At 41.2% G+C, this 25,461-nt stretch overlaps 1 protein-coding gene across 4 annotated transcripts in view; it reads right to left on the reverse strand.

Annotated features, from left to right (window-relative positions):
• Positions 1-20,481: 20,481 nt before the first annotated feature.
• Positions 20,482-25,461, reverse strand: part of LOC100272218 (insulin receptor 2) — a 128,756-nt gene continuing 123,776 nt past the window's right edge. For 3 of the 4 annotated variants that reach the window (XM_090232149.1, XM_090232147.1, XM_021599800.3), the window contains exons 18-20: positions 22,495-22,624; positions 21,902-22,036; positions 20,482-21,644 (exon numbers count right to left, since the gene is read on the reverse strand). In XM_090232149.1, coding sequence (XP_090088275.1) covers positions 21,284-21,644; positions 21,902-22,036; positions 22,495-22,624 — 626 coding nt within the window. In that variant the 3' untranslated portion in view covers positions 20,482-21,283. Of the gene's footprint in view, positions 21,645-21,901; positions 22,037-22,494; positions 22,625-22,674; positions 22,743-25,461 lie in introns of those variants that run through there. The other variant, XM_090232150.1, reaches the window with a different exon arrangement.

The raw sequence follows: 25,461 nt of genomic DNA on the forward strand, positions 1-25,461 counted from the left end.
CATGACTAGAATGCAGTACATACATATAAAGTAGTTGAAACAGTATGTAAACATTATTAAAGTGACAGTGTTCAATAACTCTTTGTAAATAGTGCAGCAGTCTCTAAGGTGCAGGGTAGAGCACCGAATGGTAGCTGGCGAGAACAGTGACGAAGGTTCAGACTGTTTGTCAGTCTCTCTGTCCCAGTTTTGATGCACCTGTACTGTCTCCGCCTTCTAGATAGTAGGGTAGCAGGGTCAACAAGTCAGCTACAGTCAGAGACAGCGGAACGATTTTTGACAGATTTGCAGGAATATTTAGATATGTTTCTGCTTATAATATCCAACATTTTAGTAGGCTATTAGTCAACCTATCTATAATTAGATACATATAGCTTCTCTTCTGTCATTATATGTTGCCCTAGAAGACAAAATAAATCCTTGCTCACCAAAATAATGTCACAAAATCGATAGAATGAATGCTTTAGTGTAGTTGACATCTGTAAAGGTCTGTCATCTCTGCTTCTTTTGGGCAGCAAATTTCCAAGTGACATCAGTTTGACGGGTTGTGAAGGACCCAACATGTTTCGGATGGTTTTAGTTTGGCTTGGATGCATATTTTATGTGGTTGATATGCTATCAGCTTTTATGATGCTGATAAAGACAGATACTGTCTGTAGAGGTGCTAACTGCGCATTCACATTCTCCCAAGATGCTGAAAGAAAGAAATCATATTTCTCCACTCCTGTTCCTGAGTAAAAATGTAGCCCACATTTGGCATATCATTTTACTGCAAGAAATGCTTAATTCTGCAGGAGTTAATATTAAGGCTTTGTAAGAGGTTATGGACCTACAGTCAAGTGTCCAGATTTCAGTTTCCATTAAACCCATCAGAACACTAGGCCACAGTTCCCTTGACAGTCCTCGTTTTGGGACTGTCGAATTTGTATAGCCCCCACAATCATCACACATAACTTAGCTGGCACTGCTATCCTCCTCTTTTACCACTTCACCAAATCTTTCCCAAACATTACTTTTCTGGCATTCCCTTCTCTTTATTTTGGACTCTCTCGCAGCTTTTCTCGCATTGAATTAAACTCTGACATTGTCTATTTTGCCTCTGTTGATCAATGTTAACTTTTTCTGCCCATTCCCAAAAGCATTTGGCGATTTGGCGTGTAGGCGATTTGGCGTGTAGGCTATTTGGCGTGTAGGCTATTGGGTGTGTAGGCTATTTGGCGTGTAGGCGATTTGGCGTGTAGACTATTTGGCGTGTAGGCGATTTGGCGTGTAGGTGATTTGGCGTGTAGGCTATTTGGCGTGTAGGCTATTTGGCGTGTAGGCGATTAGGCGTGTAGGCGATTAGGCGTGTAGGCTATTTGGCGTGTAGGCTATTTGGCGTGTAGGCTATTTGGCGTGTGTACAGTAAAGCTCTAAAGCTGAAGTTTACGCACTAATGCCAGATATCCTAAAATGTAGCCTATAGATCTAAATTGCACAAGAATTATACATTTAAGTATTTTTTAAGGTATGGTTTGCTCTTTATTCATCCACACAATATTTCATGACCCTAAACCGGCCGGGCCCGCGGTTATAACATGGGGTCTGGTGTGGTGGAGTTTCCCCCCCCCCTACCTACACCATTTGGTGTCGGTCTGTCAGGAAGTCCAGGACACAGTTGCACAGGGAGGGGTTCAGACCCAGGGCCCTGAACATAGTGATGAGCTTGGAGAGCGCTCTGGTGTTGGATAACAGGCTGCATCACAATAGTTTCTCTGTACCATTGTCATTATCAATAAAACCCAACCTGAAAACCTGCAGTACAAATAAATGGACATTTAATCTACAATATTTTACATTAGGTATGTTTGAGGTCTAAAGCCTACTTTGGAACCAACAGCAGAACGAATCCAAATACATTTGTGTTTTAATTATATTTTTTATTGAACCTTTATTTAGCTAGGCAAGTTAGTTAAGAACAAATTCTTATTTACAATGACGGCCTACCCCGGCCAAACCCTAACCTGGACGACGCTGGGCCAATTGTGCGCCACCCTATGGGGCTCCCAATCACGACCGGTTGTGATACAACCTGGAATCAAACCAGAGTCTGTAGTGACACCTCTAGCACTGAGAAGAAATGCCTTAGACCGCTGTGCCACTCTGGAGCCCTGTCCTTCACATGATTTCTGTGTATTCTCTTCCTCTATACAATAATTTTTTATGTATACCTTAATTAACATGTATTATGCTAAATCATCATCGTTCTTCAAGTGCAGAAGTAGATACAAAGCCTTTATATTTGTTCTGTCTCACTATGTTTTTGTGATTACTTTTTGATGTCGATACCAGATGACTCTGTTGATAGTGTGTGGACTCAGTTCTGTATTACCACCAGCCAGCGAAGCGAAGGTAAATAGCAAACACTGATATGATTGTAATGAACTGAAACCAATTTTACCAAGGCTGATACCATGAAAACAAATGTCAGAGACCTGCATTCAGACAGACGGTTGCAAAATATTGGTCATTCGAGGCACAGATGGGCAGTATTTCTGTTGCATGTATTTGAAACATGTATTTCTATTACTTCTGAGTATTTTGTATTATACTCGGCTAAACTACACTCCAATGTATTGTTGGGTTCTAGCTTGAAATATACTTGTTACCATACTATAACTTATTGATTACTTTACATGTATAAGGAATGTAACAGTACCAGTCAAAAGTTTGGACACACGTACTCATTCCAGGGTTTTCCTTTATTTTTACTATTTTCTACATTGTATAATAATAGTGAAGACATCAAAACTATGAAATACAGACCAAAGGACAGATGTCCACCGGTCTAAGAAATTCCACAAATGAACTTTTAACAAGGCACACCTGTTAATTGAAATGCATTCCAGGTGACTACCTCATGAAGCTGGTTGAGAGAATGCCAAGAGTCTGCAAAGCTTTCATCAAGGCAAAGGGTGGCTATTTTGAAGAATCTCAAATATAAAATATATTTTGATTTGTTTAACACTTTTTTGTTACAAAATTATTCCGTATGTGTTATTTCAAAGTTTTCATGTCTTCACTATTATTCTACAATGTAAAAAATTTGAAAAAATAAAATAACGCGTGAATGAGTAGGTGTTCCAAACGTTTGACTGGTGCTGTATATGTTGGGATCAATGGAGGGTGGATAAGAACTAGGTGTATGGAAAGTTACTTAGTGAGACAAGGGGGAGTGCAGATCGTTCACATTCTGTCAAAACACGTTATTGTTAAATGTCATGGATCCTAAGGAGGGAGGCAAAGGGCAACAGTCTGGTTTCAGTCACTGATAAGGTAAAACAGCCATGGATTAGGGAGGAGATTAGGCACGAGGTCAGGTTGTGTGATAAGAGTGTCTGCTAAATAAATTAAATGTGTACAGTTGAAGTCAGAAGTTTATACATACACTTGGAGTCACTAAAACTTGTTTTTTAACCACTCCACAAATTTATGTTAACAAACTATAGTTTTGGCAAATCGGCTAGGACATCTACTTTATGCATGACACAAGTAATTTTTCCAACAATTGTTTACAGACAGATTATTTCACTTATCATTCACTGTATCACAATTCCAGTGGGTCAGAAGTTTACATACACCAAATTGACTGTGCCTTTAAACAGCTTGGAAAAATCCAGAAAATGATGTAATGGCTTTAGAAGGTTCTGATGGGTTTATTGGCATCATTTGAGTCAATTGGAGGTGTACCTGTGGATGTACACTGCTCAAAAAAAATTAAGGGAACACTTAAACAACACAATGTAACTCCAAGTCAATCACACTTCTGTGAAATCAAACTGTCCACTTAGGAAGCAACACTGATTGACAATACATTTCACATGCTGTTGTGCAAATGGAATAGACAACAGGTGGAAATTATAGGCAATTAGCAAGACACCCCCAATAAAGGAGTGGTTCTGCAGGTGGTGACCACAGACCACTTCTCAGTTCCTATGCATCCTGGCTGATGTTTTGGTCACTTTTGAATGCTGCCGGTGCTTTCACTCTAGTGGTAGCATGAGACGGAGTCTACAACGCACACAAGTGGCTCAGGTAGTGCAGCTAATCCAGGATGGTACATCAATGCGAGCTGTGGCAAGAAGGTTTGTTGTGTCTGTCAGCGTAGTGTCCAGAGCATGGAGGCGCTACCAGGAGACAGGCCAGTACATCAGGAGATGTGGAGGAGGCCGTAGGATGGCAACAACCCAGCAGCAGGACCGCTACCTCCGCCTTTGTGCAAGGAGGAGGAGGAGGAACACTGCCAGAGCCTTGCAAAATGACCTCCAGCAGGCCACAAATGTGCATGTGTCTGCTCAAACGGTCAGAAACAGACTCCACGAGGGTGTTATGAGGGCCCGACGTGCACAGGTGGGGGTTGTGCTTACAGCCCAACACCGTGCAGGACGTTTGGCATTTGCCAGAGAACACCAAGATTGGCAAATTCGCCACTGGCGCCCTGTGCTCTTCACAGATGAAAGCAGGTTCACACTGAACACGTGACAGATGCAATGTCCTTTTGCTTTAGTCCAGGTCTGGGAGGAGATCCCCCAGCATACCATCCGCCACCTCATCAGGAGCATGCCCAGGCGTTGTAGGGAGGTCATACAGGCACATGGAGGCCACACACACTACTGAGCCTCATTTTGACTTGTTTTAAGGACATTGCATCAAAGTTGGATCAGCCTGTAGGGTGGTTTTCCACTTTAATTTTGAGTGTGACTCCAAATCCAGACCTCCATGGGTTGATACATTTGATTTCCATTGATAATTTTTGTGTGATTTTGTTGTCAGGACATTCAACTATGTAAAGAAAAAAGTATTTAATAAGAATATTTAATTAATTCAGATCTAGGATGTGTTATTTTAGTGTTCCCTTTATTTTTTTGAGCAGTGTATTTCAAGGCCTACCTTCAAACTCAGTGGCTCTTTGCTTGACATCATGGGAAAATCAAAAGAAATCTGCCAAGACCTCAGAATAAAAATTGTAAATTCTGGTTGATCTTTGGGAGCAATTTCCAAATGCCTGTACAAACAATAGTACGCAAGTATAAACACCATGGGACCACACAGCCGTCATACCGCTCGGGAAAAAGATTTGTTCTATCTCCTAGAGATGAATGTACTTTGGTGCGAAAAGTGCAAATCAATCCCAGAACAACAGCAAAGGACCTTGTGAAGATGCTGGAGGAAACAGGTACAAAAGTATCTATATCCCCAGTAAAACGGGTCCTATATTGACATAACCTGAAAGGCCGCTCAACAAGGAAGAAGCCACTGCTACAAAATGGGAACTACAAATGTGGCTCATGTGCACTGTGCAATAGCATTATAAAAACATCCTTCTTCAGACACCCACATACAGTTCGAAGAATTCCTGTTAGGGGTATCATCACATGCAAGACCATGGGAGTAATCTCATCACCTGTTCATGTGGAAAAGACGAAAAGACAATTAAAACAATTCATAGCTAGACACTGCAGTTCAATCAGGTGTCAAATAGTTGAAGCTAACCATCCAATCTCCTCCCTCAAATACACAGGCATTGAGCATGTTGCTCTGCCAAGGACAGGAAGTAACATTCAGATCCTAATACTACAAAGGTGAGGCTTACTGGATATCCTACCTAAAAACATTGACCCCTAGTGGTCTGAATATTGACTTTGACCTCATGACCAACTTATTATGAACAATTCTTTCTTTCTTTTATTAAAAAGTCTTATGAATTGATATATTATTTCTAAAGCTTATTAGCAGACACCTGATATGTTCCCCCAGTTCATGATGCTTATTATGCTTATGATGTTTGAACCAAAAGATTACATGTGACGAATATGAAATTACAGTGCCTTGCGAAAGTATTCGGCCCCCTTGAACTTTGCGACCTTTTGCCACATTTCAGGCTTCAAACATAAAGATATAAAACTGTATTTTTTTGTGAAGAATCAACAACAAGTGGGACACAATCATGAAGTGGAACGACATTTATTGGATATTTCAAACTTTTTTAACAAATCAAAAACTGAAAAATTGGGCGTGCATAATTATTCAGCCCCTTTACTTTCAGTGCAGCAAACTCTCTCCAGAAGTTCAGTGAGGATCTCTGAATGATCCAATGTTGACCTAAATGACTAATGATGATAAATACAATCCACCTGTGTGTAATCAAGTCTCCGTATAAATGCACCTGCACTGTGATAGTCTCAGAGGTCCGTTAAAAGTGCAGAGCGCATCATGAAGAACAAGGAACACACCAGGCAGGTCCGAGATACTGTTGTGAAGAAGTTTAAAGCCGGATTTGGATACAAAAAGATTTCCCAAGCTTTAAACATCCCAAGGAGCACTGTGCAAGCGATAATATTGAAATGGAAGGAGTATCAGACCACTGCAAATCTACCAAGACTTGGCCGTCCCTCTAAACTTTCAGCTCATACAAGGAGAAGACTGATCAGAGATGCAGCCAAGAGGCCCATGATCACTCTGGATGAACTGCAGAGATCTACAGCTGAGGTGGGAGACTCTGTCCATAGGACAACAATCAGTCGTATATTGCACAAATCTGGCCTTTATGGAAGAGTGGCAAGAAGAAAGCCATTTCTTAAAGATATCCATAAAAAGTGTTGTTTAAAGTTTGCCACAAGCCACCTGGGAGACACACATGGGAGACACACCAAACATGTGGAACATGTGCTCTGGTCAGATGAAACCAAAAATGAACTTTTTGGCAACAATGCAAAACGTTATGTTTGGCATAAAAGCAACACAGCTCATCACCGTGAACACACCATCCCACTGTCAAACATGGTGGTGGCAGCATCATGGTTTGGGCCTGCTTTTCTTCAGCAGGGACAGGGAAGATGGATGGAGCCAAATACAGGACCATTCTGGAAGAAAACCTGATGGAGTCTGCAAAAGACTGGGACGGAGATTTGTCTTCCAACAAGACAATGATCCAAAACATAAAGCAAAATCTACAATGGAATGGTTCAAAAATAAACATATCCAGGTGTTAGAATGGCCAAGTCAAAGTCCAGACCTGAATCCAATCGAGAATCTGTGGAAAGAACTGAAAACTGCTGTTCACAAATGCTCTCCATCCAACCTCACTGAGCTCGAGCTGTTTTGCAAGGAGGAATGGGAAAAAATGTCAGTCTCTCGATGTGCAAAACTGATAGAGACATACCCCAAGCGACTTACAGCTGTAATCGCAGCAAAAGGTGGCGCTACAAAGTATTAACTTAAGGGGGCTGAATAATTTTGCACGCCCAATTTTTCAGTTTTTCATTTGTTAAAAAAGTTAGAAATATCCAATAAATGTCGTTCCACTTCATGATTGTGTCCCACTTGTTGTTGATTCTTCACAAAAAAATACAGTTTTATATCTTTATGTTTGAAGCCTGAAATGTGGCAAAAGGTCGCAAAGTTCAAGGGGGCCGAATACTTTCGCAAGGCACTGTATATAGAAAAAAATTCAATATGTGAAATTCAATTAAACAATCATTTATGTTGATGCTAATATTATGTACAATATTCAATTATGTTTCTATATGATTACAATAGCCTAATATTTAATTTCCCAAAATCTATTGTTTTTTAACAGTGTCACTAATTCATTCTAATTAACTTAATCATTAATACACACCCCTAATATTGTCATTTGTTTGCACTAGTTACAGTCTGTCTACATAACCTTGTTCAAGAATTCATGAAATTGCCCTGAAGAAGGTACAGTTATGCCGAAACATTGGTAAATACCCAATAAATTACTGGGAGTTTATATATGGAGTGTGCAACTCTCTTTATTTTGATAGTTTATTCGCCGTAAGTCAGCACCTCCACACAAACACATTTTTCTGGGTGTGCGCCAACTCATGTTTTTTATGAGTCTGTAATGCTAACATGTTTCAAGCAGACCACAATAGTCCCTGTGTCCAAGAACACTAAGGTAATCTGCCTAAATGACTACCGACCCATAGCACTCACGTCTGTAGCCATGAAGTGCTTTGAAAGGCTGGTCATGTCTCACATCAACACCATTATCCCAGAAACCTTAGACCCACTCCAATTTGCATACTTCCCTAACAATATCAACAGATGATGCAATCTCTATTGCACTCTACACTGCCCTTTCCCACCTGGACAAAAGGAACACCTATTTGAGAGTGCTATTCATTGACTACAGCTCAGCGTTCAACACCATAGTGCCCTCAAGCTCATCACTAAGCTAAGGACCCTGGGACTAAACACCTCCCTCTGCAACTGGATCCTGGACTTACTGACGGGCCGCCCCCAGGTGGTGAGGGTAGGTAGCAGCACATCTGCCACGCTGATGCTCAACACTGGAGCTCCCCAGGGGTGCGTGCTCAGTACCCTCCTGTACTCCCTGTTCACCCATGACTGCATGACCAGCCATGACTCCAACACCATCATTAAGTTTGCAGACGACACAACAGTGGTAGGCCTGATCACCGACAACGACGAGACAGCCTATAGGGAGGAGGTCGGAGACCTGGCCAGGTGGTGCCAGAATAACAACCTATCCCTCAACGTAACCAAGACTAAGGAGAGGATTGTGGATGACAGGAAAAGGAGGACCGAGCACACCCCCATTCTCATCGATGGGGCTGTAGTGGAGCAGGTTGAGAGCTTCAAGTTCCTTGGTGTCCACATCAACAACAAACTAGAATGGTCAAAACAAACCAAGACAGTCGTGAAGGGGGCACGACAAAACCTTTCCCCCCTCAGGTACCGGAGTGCCAAGTCTAGGACAAAAAAAGCTTCTCAACAGTTTTTACCCCCAAGACATAAGACTCCTGAACAGGTAATCAAATGGCTACCCGGACTATTTGCATCGTGTGCCCCCCCAGCCCCTCTTTTACACTGATGCTACTCTCTGTTCATCATATACAGTATGCATGGTCACTTTAATCATATCTACATGTACATACTACCTCAATCAGCCGGACTAACCGGTGTCTGTATGTAGCCTCGCTACTGTATATACAGTGCCTTGCGAAAGTATTCGGCCCCCTTGAACTTTGCGACCTTTTGCCACATTTCAGGCTTCAAACATAAAGATATAAAACTGTATTTTTTTGTGAAGAATCAACAACAAGTGGTGCACAATCATAAAGTGGAACGACATTTATTGGATATTTCAAACTTTTTTAACAAATCAAAAACTGAAAAATAAGGGCGTGCAAAATTATTCAGCCCCCTTAACTTAATACTTTGTAGCGCCACCTTTTGCTGCGATTACAGCTGTAAGTCGCTTGGGGTATGTCTCTATCAGTTTTGCACATCGAGAGACTGACATTTTTTCCCATTCCTCCTTGCAAAACAGCTCGAGCTCAGTGAGGTTGGATGGAGAGCATTTGTGAACAGCAGTTTTCAGTTCTTTCCAGATTCTCGATTGGATTCAGGTCTGGACTTTGACTTGGCCATTCTAACACCTGGATATGTTTATTTTTGAACCATTCCATTGTAGATTTTGCTTTATGTTTTGGATCATTGTCTTGTTGGAAGACAAATCTCCGTCCCAGTCTCAGGTCATTTGCAGACTCCATCAGGTTTTCTTCCAGAATGGTCCTGTATTTGGCTCCATCCATCTTCCCATCAATTTTAACCATCTTCCCTGTCCCTGCTGAAGAAAAGCAGGCCCAAACCATGATGCTGCCACCACCATGTTTGACAGTGGGGATGGTGTGTTCAAGGTGATGAGCTGTGTTGCTTTTACGCCAAGCATAACGTTTTGCATTGTTGCCAAAAAGTTAAATTTTGGTTTCATCTGACCAGAGCACCTTCTTCCACATGTTTGGTGTGTCTCCCAGGTGGCTTGTGGCAAACTTTAAACGACACTTTTTATTGTTATCGTTAAGAAATGGCTTTCTTCTTGCCACTCTTCCATAAAGGCCAGATTTGTGCAATATACGACTGATTGTTGTCCTATGGACAGAGTCTCCCACCTCAGCTGTAGATCTCTGCAGTTCATCCAGAGTGATCATGGGCCTCTTGGCTGCATCTCTGATCAGTCTTCTCCTTGTATGAGCTGAAAGTTTAGAGGGACGGCCAAGTCTTGGTAGATTTGCAGTGGTCTGATACTCCTTCCATTTCAATATTATCGCTTGCACCGTGCTCCTTGGGATGTTTAAAGCTTGGGAAATCTTTTTGTATCCAAATCCGGCTTTAAACTTCTTCACAACAGTATCTCGGACCTGCCTGGTGTGTTCCTTGTTCTTCACGATGCTCTCTGCGCTTTTAACGGACCTCTGAGACTATCACAGTGCAGGTGCATTTATACGGAGACTTGATTACACACAGGTGGATTGTATTTATCATCATTAGTCATTTAGGTCAACATTGGATCATTCAGAGATCCTCACTGAACTTCTGGAGAGAGTTTGCTGCACTGAAAGTAAAGGGGCTGAATAATTTTGCACGCCCAATTTTTCAGTTTTTGATTTGTTAAAAAAGTTTGAAATATCCAATAAATGTCATTCCACTTCATGATTGTGTCCCACTTGCTGTTGATTCTTCACAAAAAAATACAGTTTTATGTCTTTATGTTTGAAGCCTGAAATGTGGCAAAAGGTCGCAAAGTTCAAGGGGGCCGAATGCTTTCGCAAGGAACTTTTTACTGTTGTTTTATTTCTTTGCTTACTATTGTTTGCACTATCGCTTAGAGCCTGTAAGCATTTTACTGTTAGTCCTATACCTTTTATATTCGGCGCACGTGACAAATACACTTTGATTTGTTTATATGAATGTGGTACCTTCAGGCGTTTGGAAATTGCTCACAAGGATGAACCAGACTTGTGGTCTACCATTTTTGTTCTGAGGTCTTGGCTGATTTCTTTTGATTTTTAACAATGATGTCAAGCAAAGAGGCACTGAGTTTGAAGGTAGGCCTTGAAATACATCCACAGGTACACCTCCAATTGACTCAAATTATGTCAATTAGCCTATCAGAAGCTTCTACAGCCATTACATAATTTTCTGGAATTTTCCAATCTGTTTAAAGGCACTGTCAACTTAGTGTATGTAAACTTCTGACCCACTGGAATTGTGATCCAGTGAATTATAAGAGAAATAATCTGTCTGTAAACAATTGTTGGAAAATTGACTTGTGTCATGCACAAAGTAGATGTCCTAACCGACTTGCCAAAACTATAGTTTGTTAACAAGACATTTGTGGAATGGTTGAAAAACGAGTTTTAATGACTTCAACCTAAGTATATGTAAACTTCCGACTTCAACTGTATATGTACATATCTACCTCAAATGACCGTGTACCCCTGCACATCGACTCAGTACTGGAACCCTGTGTACATAGCCAAGTTATCGTAACTTGTGTATTTATTCCTTGTGTTATTATTTTTCTATTATTTACAACAAAAAATTCTCTCTGCATTGTTGGGAAGGGCCCGTAAGTAAGCACTTCACTGTTAGTCTACACCTGTTGTTTACGAAGAAGCATGTGACAAATATTTGAAAGAGGTCACACAAGGATCCTATCGAGTTAAACATGAGTTGGTCCAGGTTGTCGATGTTGACCTATCCAGGACCAGATACAGGATCAGCTTACACTTCCCAAATCCCATCAGGCGAGGGAAATGCAAAACAGGCCTTAGACCAGTCTAAAATAAATATGAAATCATGTCATTTAACAACAGCTCATGTTCTGTTCTCTCTGGTTATGCAAAATATTATCCTACTCGTAGTCAGAGCCATATATTGAGTTTGACTAATTTATAGAATTTTGAGTATTATTCTAATTCTAGACATTCAGTTACATAGTGAATACATTCTTCCCATATTATGTTAATGATGAGCTAACATTGCTGTCATGTAAACACAATGCAGAAACCTCAATGTCCTAACTCTAAATACTTGGTTCTGCTCCTAGTACTGTAAAGTACAAACCGTTTGGCAGATACTAGTGGTCTGCATTGCAGTTCACTCAAGTGGATCAGTTTAAAACTGCAATGCCATCGCAGTACCATCTGGAGAGGGATTGCTACATTTAGTTAATTTGACCTAGTTGACATAAAAAATAAATAATTATCCAATCATTTTATTCAGGATTTTAATATAAACAGTTAATTGTACAATCATTTACACACAGTAAGATTTTATTTTCATATCATTCCAAAATGTTCTGTACATGTCACTGCTTCTCCTTGAAAACATAGAAAAAATAAATTGTCAGGCATTATTTAGTCATGGCACATTTTGATCCTGCACATGTGTAATTGTGTGTGGAAGTGACAAGAGCATTAATATGATATTTATATATGTGATATACACAAATATAATGGCACATTCTGATCCAGTGTTGGGATGTAGCCATCTTTGTGGTTGTACATGGGTGTGATACACATACGCGTCACCTGTATATGCATCTGTGTGACAAATGTAGCTATACATTATCAATGACGAATACATCAGTAAATCTTCTAAAAAATAACATGACAGAGGTTCATGAAGAGGTATCCTGCCAGCCTACACACAAAGCATTTTGTGGCCATCTATGTGCACAGAAGAAGGAGCAGCAATCAGATATAAACAAACACAACCCATGGCAAGACTTTAACCAAGGACGATACAGACACCTAAAACTCCACCTCGGGGCTAGAGACCTTAACATGTAGCGAGCTGTGTCAAAACGAAGCAGACCATTGGCAAGACAGCATGACTAGGATCCCTTTACCCCCTAAAACCCTCAATATCACCACAACCACCACTACTATACTGAACCCCCCACCTGACCCTCACCCATTTGTCAAACAATTACACTTCAATAAATTTGACGTGACATTGAACAAAAACCTTCAGCAAGGGCAAATATAATATATAAATCATTACATCGACGCCTCTGTAGACGAGCCGAGTCAGTTTTAAAAGTGCCGTCTCTGTTTAAGCCATACCAACTATAGCCTTACACACGTACACATTTCAGTACACTACTAAACAGACATTGTACATATAATACATAGCGAAGGTGTTTTTCTTCATACTGCCCCATAGCCATGTTAAATGGTTAAGAACCACCTACACATTAGATTGGGATATCACCGTAGTTTCTGATACACTTTATAGCTTATTTATTTATTAGGATTTCATGTTGTGTTTTCCTCCACGAACGTGCAGTGGTCTTTTCCAGTTTTTCACATCGAAAAGCAAAATGTCAACTAAATCTAGATGACTTTTCTGTAGGCTGTTGGTCAGAAAGAAACACATTTCCGACCCCCCCCCCCCCCATAACATAGCAATGTTTGATATTTTGAGATCAAAAAAATTAATAAAACATGCTAACGGGTGGGCAGTGGTAAAAACGCATGAGTTGTTCACAAACACGGGAACATGCATCTACAACGGAATAGAACATGATCAAATGAATGTTTTAGGCCACATGTCATACGATACACAGGTAGCCCATCCAGCCAGCGTTGTGCTGCTCCATAGTACATCTACAGTACAGTACTTTTATCTGCCCTGCATACTGGGGTAGTGTCATGACTAAAAACATCTAACTTTGGTATTTCATTTAGAAAAAGTTATATACATTGACAACAATGTTCAATTCAATAATCTACAAGGGTAGTAAAAGATTAGACAGAAAATAGAAATAAACATCTCTAAATGTAATACTTTCTTTTTAAAACAATAAAATACATAGAATGCTTTGTTCTCAACCTGCGCTGCAGCACTAGCATGCTCTGTCAAACTCAATTTTCAGGTTATCAGAGTGAGTAAGCATTTCACTGTTATTCTACTCCTGCTGTTTACTAAACTTTTGACAAATAACATTTGATTTGAGTTTCAAACTAAACCTAAACTTCCCTAAATCAAGTGATACAATTTTTCACCGATATCTGCCACTATTTTAAATGGGAGTTCTATTCTCCCCATGTCATGCAATCAATAGTTGCTAATTATACATGATCCCATGTGCTTTGGGTGTTGGACTATCATCAACAAAGAGATGGCCAAAATACAAAATTCGATTAAATTAAAAACTAAATCAGCTGGGGATGGTTGGGTTCATGCAGAATTCAAGCAAGAGCTTTGCCCCAGTAGAGACAAGAAGTTCAACATTTTGGTGAAACCATGAATATCGTCCACATACAGTTATATCATGAATCATCCAGCCAATCAAAGGGGATGTGTTGCATCCCTCTCACTGCAGCGATGAGTACAGAACACAACTATCTCCTGTCTTAGAATGCATAATACGTTAATACTCCAGTATTATCCTGCTGGGACGTTGGGAGATGAGATGAGACCATCCAGTCCGGACCAGAGCAGATTAGTCCAGTCCATGGCACTGAGGGTCTGGCTGGCTGTGTCGTCAGGAGGAGGGCAGTCTGTCTGAGCAAGGCACTATGGGACAGAGCCCTGGCTACACACTCGAGTCCTGATGCTGCACTTCCCCCATCCAGCCAGCTGGGGTCAGTGAACACCACATATCACAATGATAACAGGCATACAATCAGATCATTAACTTTAAAGGCTGAACATTTGATTTGCAAGAGGATGGTTGTTTGTTGACAACTTCTAAGCTACATCTACCCTAAAATATGATTTGCTAGGATGCCAAGAGCACTTGCACTTCAGTCAGAAACAGGTTGGAAGCTCCTTCCATCACCCAACCCCCGATACACGTGCCTCCCTGAGAAGTTCAAATCTAGTCCTTTGACCAGCGGAGGCATGCAGTGTCCAGACAGACCCATTCCATGGCATTGATATAACAATAAGGTCATTTCTTGATATTCACAGTAGAAAAAAAAATACATACAACATTAAGGGAAAACAACAGAACAGAGAAATAAAAACACTTCTGGAGGATACATTAAACGGCCTTGAGACTAAATGCTGTCCGTATTTGACTGAGAAGAACAAGGACTCTGGGAGATATATATATACACACACTAGACACACTCCTGTGTTCCAACGGCATGCCGTCTTAGCTAATCCAAGTTTATCATTTTAAAAGGCTAATTGATCATTAGAAAACCCTTTCGCAATTATGTAGCACAGCTGAAATCTGTTGTGCTCATTAAAGAAGCAATAAAACTGGCCTTCTTTCGACTAGTTGTCCTCTTGCTCAGGGCCTCCCACTCCTCTTTTCTATTCTGGTTAGAGTCCGTTTGCGCTGTTCTGTGAAGGGATTAGTACACAGCTTTGTACGAGATCTTCAGTTTCTTGGCAATTTCTAACATGGAATAGCCTTCATTTCTCAGAACAAGAATAGACTGATGAGTTTCAGAAGAAAGTTCTTTGTTTCTGGCCATTTTTGAGCCTGTAATCGAACACACCTATGGCCTATTTTAGACTAGTTGAGTATCATTATTTAATGATGCTCCAGATACTCAACTAGTCTAAAATAGGCCAGTTTTATTGCTTCCTTAAACAGAACAACAGTTTTCAGCTGTGCTAACATAATTGCAAAAAGGGTTTTCTAATGATCAATTAGCCTTTTATAATGATAGACTTGGATTAGCTAACAAAACGTGCCATTGGAACACAGGAGTGATGGTTGCTGATAATGGGCCTCCTCCTTATGCCTACGTAGATATTCCATTTCAAACAAAATTGTCAATTTCCAGCGACAATAGTCATTTACAACTAACGTCTACACGGTATTTCTGATCAATTTGATGTTATCTTAATGAACAAAAAAAAGTGTTTTTCTTTCAAAAACAAGGACATTTCAAAGTGACCCCAAACATTTGAACGGTAGTGTATATCCCCACACAAACCAACACTGAGGAGTTCATCTATGGTGAGTCAATGGTGAAAAGCATGACCACGGCTGAGCTATTGCAGACTATGGATATGTGATCAAGAAATATGCAATCATGATTTGGACTACTCTGTCTTGATGCAGAATTTCTATAAAAAGCTCAAATCAAGTCTTCCCTAGAACAATAAATGCACAAAAGCAAAGCAGTCTGGTTCGCTCACAAAGCAACTATCAGCTAGCGGGTATGTAACAACAGCTATTACATTAACCGTTGTTACAGGGTATGTAAAATTCTGTTCATTTCAAAAAGAAACCTGACGCTTGGGAATCTGAAAGCCTATTCAAATAATGGGAGTGGGAACCTAAAACGCACATTTTTCATAATTAATCACCAGTCAAAAGGTTATTGTCATATTACTACATTCTTGACTGATATACCTGTTTTAATACATTTCTAATCAAATTAAAGTTTGGGGCAACATTTAAAAGCGCATTGAGGCTGTGCCTCACACAACACTGGGGGTTAACCTACTTGGTTGTTAAGATAATGTGGAGTTTGAATATGAGAAAAAAAGTTCTTAATCAGGATAATTACTAGGTCAAACTTGTTACTTTCTTCTTATTCTGATCAGGGTGTTTCTCAGTATGCATTCTACCGTACTCCACACTCTCATGCTCCGGGTGCATTCTCCGACGACGTTCTCGAGTACGTTCTTGTGAGGACGAGAGTGTAGAGAAGCATTCGCCATCCCCCCTACTACAGTTGAAGTCGGAAGTTTACATACACCTTAGCCAAATACATTTAAACTCAGTTTTTCACAATTCCTGACATTTAATCCTTGTAAAAATAACATTTTTAGGTCAGTCAGGATCACCACTTTATGTTAAGAATTTGAAATGTCAGATTAATAGTAGAGAGAATGATTAATTCCAGCTGTGTGATTAATTCCAAGTGTGTGTAAACTTCCGACTTCAACTGTATATTACCTTACGCTTCACAGCCAGGACAATGGCAGCAATAGACGAAAAGAGATATACACAAAGCAAACGTTTTACTTCATAGTTATCAGGTAGATATGTGAATCGTAATAATCTAGCTAGCCAGCTAGTTAAACAAAAAATGACCTGAAACTAATGTTATGCCAGGTAGATGTACATTTTTTCACGGGTAGCTACCAATTCTTTGTGGCTAGCTAGTTATCCAGTTAGCCCTATTGACTTACTATGGACTTAGCCATTCACTGAACCGTCTTCCAGCCAGGACAATGGCATGAGAGATGAAACAAGATATACACGAAGCAACCGTTTTAATCCATAACTATCAGCTAGCTAAATGTGAATCATAATAACAGATAGTTTAACAGGCAAAAATGATCTAAAACAAATAGTATGCAAGATAGATGTTAAATAAAAATAGATGTCAGTTATTCGTGGGTAGTTAAGCTAGCAATTCTTCATGGCTATCTAGCTAGCTAACAGTAGTAGCTAGCCAGTTAGCCCTATTGACTTATTATGGGCTTGCAATCTATTGTAAGTAGGCAGGTAAACAGCAGGTATTTATGAAGGTATCAAGAAAAAAATATCGTAGTCTGGCAACATATGACATGTGAATATGCATTTCATTCCGAGGTTGATGTGTATTTTCTCTCTCTTCAGCTCAACTAATGCCCTCCATTGATTAAAAAAAAATGTACATCATTTTTTACGTGGTTGCGTCATATTTCTTTGCATACTTTCTGTTGAAGTGTGCATCGATGCATGCTTCAAAAATATTTACAAACGGAGTACGCATTCGAGATTATGGGGGGGGGGGATTATGTATACTTTGATTTGGACTCATAATCCGACCCTCTCGTGGTCCCATTTGCGTGCTCGGAGCATGTTAGTACGCATGTTGAGGAACACGCAGGGTCTTTAATCTCTTTAAAGGAGCTGTCCCTGTCCTCTGATTTGAACTACAGGGATACCAACAGACTGACAGACGAAGAAAGATGCTGTAGTCTCAAACGGATTCCTCCAAACACCCACTGAGGTAGACTGTGGCCAAATACATAGAAACTACAACTACCAACTCCTTTTCACATTTATAGCTCTACCCTTAACTAGGTTTTTTTTTTTTTTTTTTTTTTACCTGACTTTCAATATTTAAAAAACGGACAAAAATCGAACAGTGTTTTTTTTTTTTATACAATAATACAATAAATAAAATATTAAATATCTGTAATTTTTCAAAGATGATGGTGATCTTCTGAATTGAAAATTGCATACACTTGTATACACACCGCCATAAAGAGACAATGGTCATATGTAGAGATCCACCATTTATCTCTCGTTATGGGCATGTACTGTATGCACAGTTGTGAGGGAGGTTTCCCACTTTTTCCCAGACAATATATTCTTTAGTATTTACAAAGTAAAAATGTATGAGAGTGTAACTGATTGAGGAAAAAAAATAACATTTTGGGGGGCATTCGAGTAAGTGGAGTAGATCAAGAATCAGCGAGAACCAGAAAAGGTGGTTTAACATTGCTTAAACTTTGAACACCATAGCACTAAATTAACTTGCCATTCAACCCTTACAACAACTGACCAAAAACTAGCCACATACCTCTCTCACAAGCCGATGTTCCCCGTAGAAACAGAGGTATAAGTTATTTAGCAACTGTCATATCTTTCTCATCATCTCTAAGTACTACTTGAGATTTACGGTATGGATTTAGCTCCCATCTACGAGTCATATTTCTCTCACTCTGTCTAACATGTATAAATACACACACACAGTAGCTACACGCATTAACATGAGTATGTGCCAACAAACAAACAGTAACCAGCCTGTGCAATGTACATCCATCTCTCTGGTCTGTGGTTGGTTGAGAAGGCACTGGGTGGGGGCTGATGCGGTTCCACCATCTCCGATAGACAGACAGACATACAGACATAGAGGGGTAAACAGTGATAACTGGGCGAAGATGAATGGGCAGGTTAGGGTTAATAACACCAGGCCTATAACTGTAAGCTCTAAACAGCCACACAGGCTCAAACAGGTGAGTGGACGCAGGTCAGATTGACTTACCCTTAGCTCCTGTCTGTGCTTTTCTGTCCCTTATCAATGCTTCTGACAATAGACAATGAGTATCACTGCCTTTGGCTAGAGGGAGGGATAATGGGACAAATAGAAACGTGTGTGTGTGTGTGTGTGTGAACTACTAATGATTGGGCTATTTGTGCTTCTCAATGGGAATGCCATGTAGACACTTTTCAATCAATCTTTATGTAGTTAACAACAAGTTGTGATTTGTGCCACATAGAATAAGTGTGTGTGTACTTTAAAAACAAATCAGGACTTTGTCTTGTGCTGGGAAGAAGCTGACAGGAATGTTTAAATGTCTGTATGGAACTTAATAATATGAATGTAAATGGACAGAGGTTTACACTTTCATGACCCATCTTTAGATATTGGAGTGATGGGTTACAATCCAAATTGTGGGGAGGGGTACACCACAATCCAAATGGGAGGGTGTGGGATTGAAAGAAACCCAAATTAAAAGCAGGGGGAAATAAGTTCAATATCTTTTTCTTTCGGGTGGAAGGGAGAAGGGGTTGTGAATAACGGGCACACAGCAAGTCTGAACACGGTCTCCACTGCCAATAGTAGAATATTAGCCCAGCCCTGGGGGTAAAGCAGAACTTGTTGTACAGCTACAGCGTGTCCTGACTCATACCACACCACCTCCCTCTGTTAGTACACACCGACACACACACACCTTCATCTAACGGCTCCCTCCCCTCTCTTTCGCTGCTGCCCGCTGTGGACTCTTTCCAAAATGTTCAAAATCAAAAGCATTCAACCACAGTAACATGGAAAATTCCACCAGCAGCCTGATTCTGACCTCCTTCCTGTGTCAGCGAACATTACAGCCAATGGGCTATCGTTATTTGGGGAGAGGGGGTAGGGTGGTGGTAGGGTCAAATCCAACCCAGTTGTCTGAGGACATGGGGGTTGTGCTGGAGTAGAGCTGATGCTCGTTACTCATATGAAGCACTGCATTATATCTCTCTCAAAGCCCTGATGGTATGAGGTCCTGCAATACATCCACCTATATGGGCTTCTGACTCCAGTGGAGGAGATAGATGGGTTATAGGAGACCCATCTACCTAACTATAACCCTATACAACCCCACTACCAACAGCACAAGCCAAGAGAGCACAAGCCAAGTACAATCATCAGGCCAAGACAAACTGTCTGTCCAAGCAAGCAGACATCACATTTTTAGCCCCACCGATAACATCAATCAATCAAACAGATCGCTAATGATCAACCAAAGATAGACACATTTTAACACAATTGTAGATAACATCATGGACATCTACACCATGGCTCCATCAGACCAAGGCACCATTCATTCCCATTTCAGTTTTTGGTTCTTGTTATTTTAGCATAGTGGCCCACCCAAACGCTTCTACTGACAGGACGAACAACATTTGAAAGATGCCATGATGTTTCTAAAATAGTGGGCTGCCCTTTGTTGCTGAGGAGAACAGGGTTCTCCTGAGGGTTTGAAAGAGAAGTAAAACCACGTGTGGAGGTCTAAGACAAAAGAGCACTAGCGGCCAATTAGTGTGATATCTGGGGTTAGAGAGAGAGAGAAAAAAAGACCGACAAAAAAACCCCCCATCTTACCAGAAAAGCCTCGAAAACATTACAAATACGAACTATGTACAAAAACATCTATATTGTATATATTCTATATAAAATATTGATATAAATACCAAATATTCCATATATACTATATATATTATATATTCTATATCCACAAAAATATATGAAAGCAGCAGCTATTGGTCAGTCTGAGGAACTATTTTGCCCAACTTTTAACTGTTTAAATATCCTTCAGCCATAATGTGAGGACTCAGAAATAAAACTGAAAAAGTGAGACAAAAAAATGCTAATAAATTAGAACTATTCACCAAACACCAAAATAATATCCGTAAAGTTTGGAATTCTGCACAAAAAAAATTCAATAAAAAGTTTCTCTACGAATGGACATTTGTTCTAGAGAGTTTATGCCGTCCCATGGTTCAAACCTGTCTAATTTCAAAGGAAATTCAAAGGAAATTAATACAAGTATCGATGGACACTTCTCTTTGTTAACAGGCCACAAATAAAAAGGCCACTATCTGAAAAGGTTTTCAAGAGAATGGAAGAGAGATGGGGCAGCCTGGAAAGAGCGAGAAAGAGAGAGAAGTGTTCACAGTTTTTTTTTCTTTTTCCATCAACCAGTCCTGGAAACATGGCAATAGTGAACAAAAAAATAAAGATAGTAGAAAGTTTTAGTAGATGATTCTGGATAAATGCAAAAATGTCTTTCAACATATACCAAAATGTTTGCATCGTGTGTCCCACCATGCTTGGCAGCTGTGAGGAAGAAAATACTGTCCTGAGATCAGTTTTTTTAAGGGCTTCTGCAAGAGTTAAACAATTTAAATAGTTTGAAAGGAGGAAGAAAACCTTAGGAAATGTTAGGAAGGGCTGGATCTCGGCAATGATAGGATTCGTCCGTTTTTCTTGCCACCGTTCATGTGTGCGTAGGGCACGTGTTCCTCATAGTTGCCCCTTAGGTTCTGGCTGGATCCATTGTCTCTGGATACACTGTCGCTGTCCTCTCTCTGGGAGTAGGACGATGGGTCCAGTGGGATGCTCTCCATGTTTTCCAGGTCCAAGTCAAACTCCTCTGTCTCAGGGAGCTTGTTCTCCTCGCTGTAGAAGAAGGAGACCTCCTGGAAGCTGGGGTGAACATCCTCCTTCAACATCTCGATGATCTCCTGAAAGGTGGGACGCATCTTGGGGTTGTACTGCCAGCACATCGACATCAGGTTGTGGCTGAGGGAGAAGAGGGAGAAAGATGAATGAGAAAAATAAATCTATGAGCTCTATGCACAAGCCGCTCACCTCTGTTGGTCCCCATTGAAGCAAAACTAGCCCAAGTAATACTGTAGGCATGTAGTAGTGATAACTCAAACACTTAACCAAATCAAAATATATACCTCATGTACTTTGTATGGCTGGTATGGCACATCAAAGTAAAATACTACAGATACCACAATGCACTAAACGTCTACAGTGTTTGAGACACGTACATCCTCTCTACGCAGTTCTCTGGTTTGTCTAGGTATCCTCCGTCCATGACGAACTTGAGGACCTGTTCGTTGGACAGGCCTTGGTAAGGCTGCTCTGCTAGGGTGCTGACCTCCCACAATACCACACCAAATGACCTGGAGATAGACAAAGACAACACATTATTATCTCAAGCCAAAAACAATAAAAGGATGTGAATAATGAAATAAAGGACTAGTGACCTCAAATTAAAATCTGGACATCAAAGCCAGTTCCACTGCTTTTTTCATTATTCACCTCTAATAAGGGACTGATTTAGACCTGGGACACCAGCTGGGTGCAATTAATTATCAGGCAGAACAGAAAACCATCAGTAGTCTGGACCCACGTAGGCTGCAGGGTAAGATTGAAATACCCCTAGACTAGTGTAACTGAATAAAAAGTGGTTATAGAGTTACTGTAGACATGAAGGGGGTAAGAAGGAGGAGTGGAAAAATATGCTCTCAAAAAAAGAAGAAGAGGTTAGAGAGGATTGAATAGAGGAGAATAAAAAAAAGAATGAGCAGAAAATCCCGTCAGACATCCATGGCAGCCAGGTGTGTCCTACTGTACTCACCAGCAGTCTGAATGTGCGGTGAACACTCCGTCCTTCAGAGATTCAGGAGCCATCCACCTGACAGGAAGCAGACCCTTCCCTCCCTTACGGTAGTAATCCGTCTCATATATGTCTCTGGTCATGCCAAAGTCTAAGGGGAGGAGAGGAACAGTGAAAACACAACCTACAGTAAAATAGCATCATCACATCATAACTCTAACCCTTCCTGTAGTAGTCTGTCTCATAGATGTCTCTGGTCATGCCAAAGTCTAAGGGGAGGAGAGGAACAGTGAAAACACAACCTACAGTAAAATAGCATCATCACATCACAACTCTAACCCTTCCTGTAGTAGTCTGTCTCATAGATGTCTCTGGTCATGCCAAAGTCATGGAGAGACAGTCATACATCCACCACAGACACACGAGACAGTCGTCATACATCAACCACAAACGCATGAGACAGTCGTCTTACATCAACCACAGACACACGAGACAATCGTCATACATCAACCACAGACACACGAGACAGTCGTCATACATCAACCACAGACACACGAGACAGTCGTCATACATCAACAACAGACACACGAGACAGTCGTCATACATCAACCACAGACACACGAGACAGTCGTCATACATCAACCACAAACGCATGAGACAGTCGTCTTACATCAACCACAGACACACGAGACAGTCGTCATACATCAACCACAGACACACGAGACAGTCGTCATACATCAACCACAGACACACGAGACAGTCGTCATACATCAACCACAAACGCACGAGACAGTCGTCATACATCAACCACAGACACACGAGACAATCGTCATACATCAACCACAGACACACGAGACAATCGTCATACATCAACCACAGACACACGAGACAATCGTCATACATCAACCACAGACACACGAGACAATCGTCATACATCAACCACAGACACACGAGACAATCGTCATACATCAACCACAGACACACGAGACAGTCGTCATCCATCAACCACAGACACACGAGACAGTCGTCATACATCAACCACAGACACACGAGACAGTCGTCATACATCAACCACAGACACACGAGACAATCGTCATACATCAACCACAGACACACGAGACAATCGTCATACATCAACCACAGACACACGAGACAATCGTCATACATCAACCACAGACACACGAGACAGTCGTCATACATCAACCACAGACACACGAGACAGTCGTCATACATCAACCACAGACACACGAGACAGTCGTCATACATCAACCACAGACACACGAGACAGTCGTCATACATCAACCACAGACACACGAGACAGTCGTCATCCATCCACCACAGACACACGAGACAGTCGTCATACATCAACCACAGACACACGAGACAGTCATCATACATCCACCACAGACACACGAGACAGTCGTCATACATCAACCACAAACGCATGAGACAGTCGTCATACATCAACCACAGACACACGAGACAGTCGTCATACATCAACCACAAACACACGAGACAGTCGTCATACATCAACCACAGACACACGAGACAGTCGTCATACATCAACCACAGACACACGAGACAGTCGTCATACATCAACCACAGACACACGAGACAGTCGTCATCCATCAACCACAGACACACGAGACAGTCGTCATACATCAACCACAGACACACGAGACAGTCGTCATACATCAACCACAGACACACGAGACAGTCGTCATACATCAACCACAAACGCACGAGACAGTCGTCATACATCAACCACAGACACACGAGACAGTCGTCATCCATCCACCACAGACACACGAGACAGTCGTCATACATCAACCACAGACACACGAGACAGTCGTCATACATCCACCACAGACACACGAGACAGTCGTCATACATCAACCACAAACGCATGAGACAGTCGTCATACATCAACCACAGACACACGAGACAGTCGTCATACATCAACCACAAACACACGAGACAGTCGTCATACATCAACCACAGACACACGAGACAGTCGTCATACATCAACCACAGACACACGAGACAGTCGTCATACATCAACCACAGACACACGAGACAGTCGTCATCCATCAACCACAGACACACGAGACAGTCGTCATACATCAACCACAGACACACGAGACAGTCGTCATACATCAACCACAGACACACGAGACAGTCGTCATACATCAACAACAGACACACGAGACAGTCGTCATACATCAACCACAGACACACGAGACAGTCGTCATACATCAACCACAAACGCATGAGACAGTCGTCTTACATCAACCACAGACACACGAGACAGTCGTCATACATCAACCACAGACACACGAGACAGTCGTCATACATCAACCACAGACACACGAGACAGTCGTCATACATCAACCACAAACGCACGAGACAGTCGTCATACATCAACCACAGACACACGAGACAATCGTCATACATCAACCACAGACACACGAGACAATCGTCATACATCAACCACAGACACACGAGACAATCGTCATACATCAACCACAGACACACGAGACAATCGTCATACATCAACCACAGACACACGAGACAATCGTCATACATCAACCACAGACACACGAGACAGTCGTCATCCATCAACCACAGACACACGAGACAGTCGTCATACATCAACCACAGACACACGAGACAGTCGTCATACATCAACCACAGACACACGAGACAATCGTCATACATCAACCACAGACACACGAGACAATCGTCATACATCAACCACAGACACACGAGACAATCGTCATACATCAACCACAGACACACGAGACAGTCGTCATACATCAACCACAGACACACGAGACAGTCGTCATACATCAACCACAGACACACGAGACAGTCGTCATACATCAACCACAGACACACGAGACAGTCGTCATACATCAACCACAGACACACGAGACAGTCGTCATACATCAACCACAGACACACGAGACAGTCGTCATACATCAACCA

This window comes from Oncorhynchus mykiss, chromosome 4 (assembly GCF_057628025.1).
Source record: "Oncorhynchus mykiss isolate SJ-2025 chromosome 4, ASM5762802v1, whole genome shotgun sequence".
NCBI classification, from domain to species: domain Eukaryota; kingdom Metazoa; phylum Chordata; class Actinopteri; order Salmoniformes; family Salmonidae; genus Oncorhynchus; species Oncorhynchus mykiss.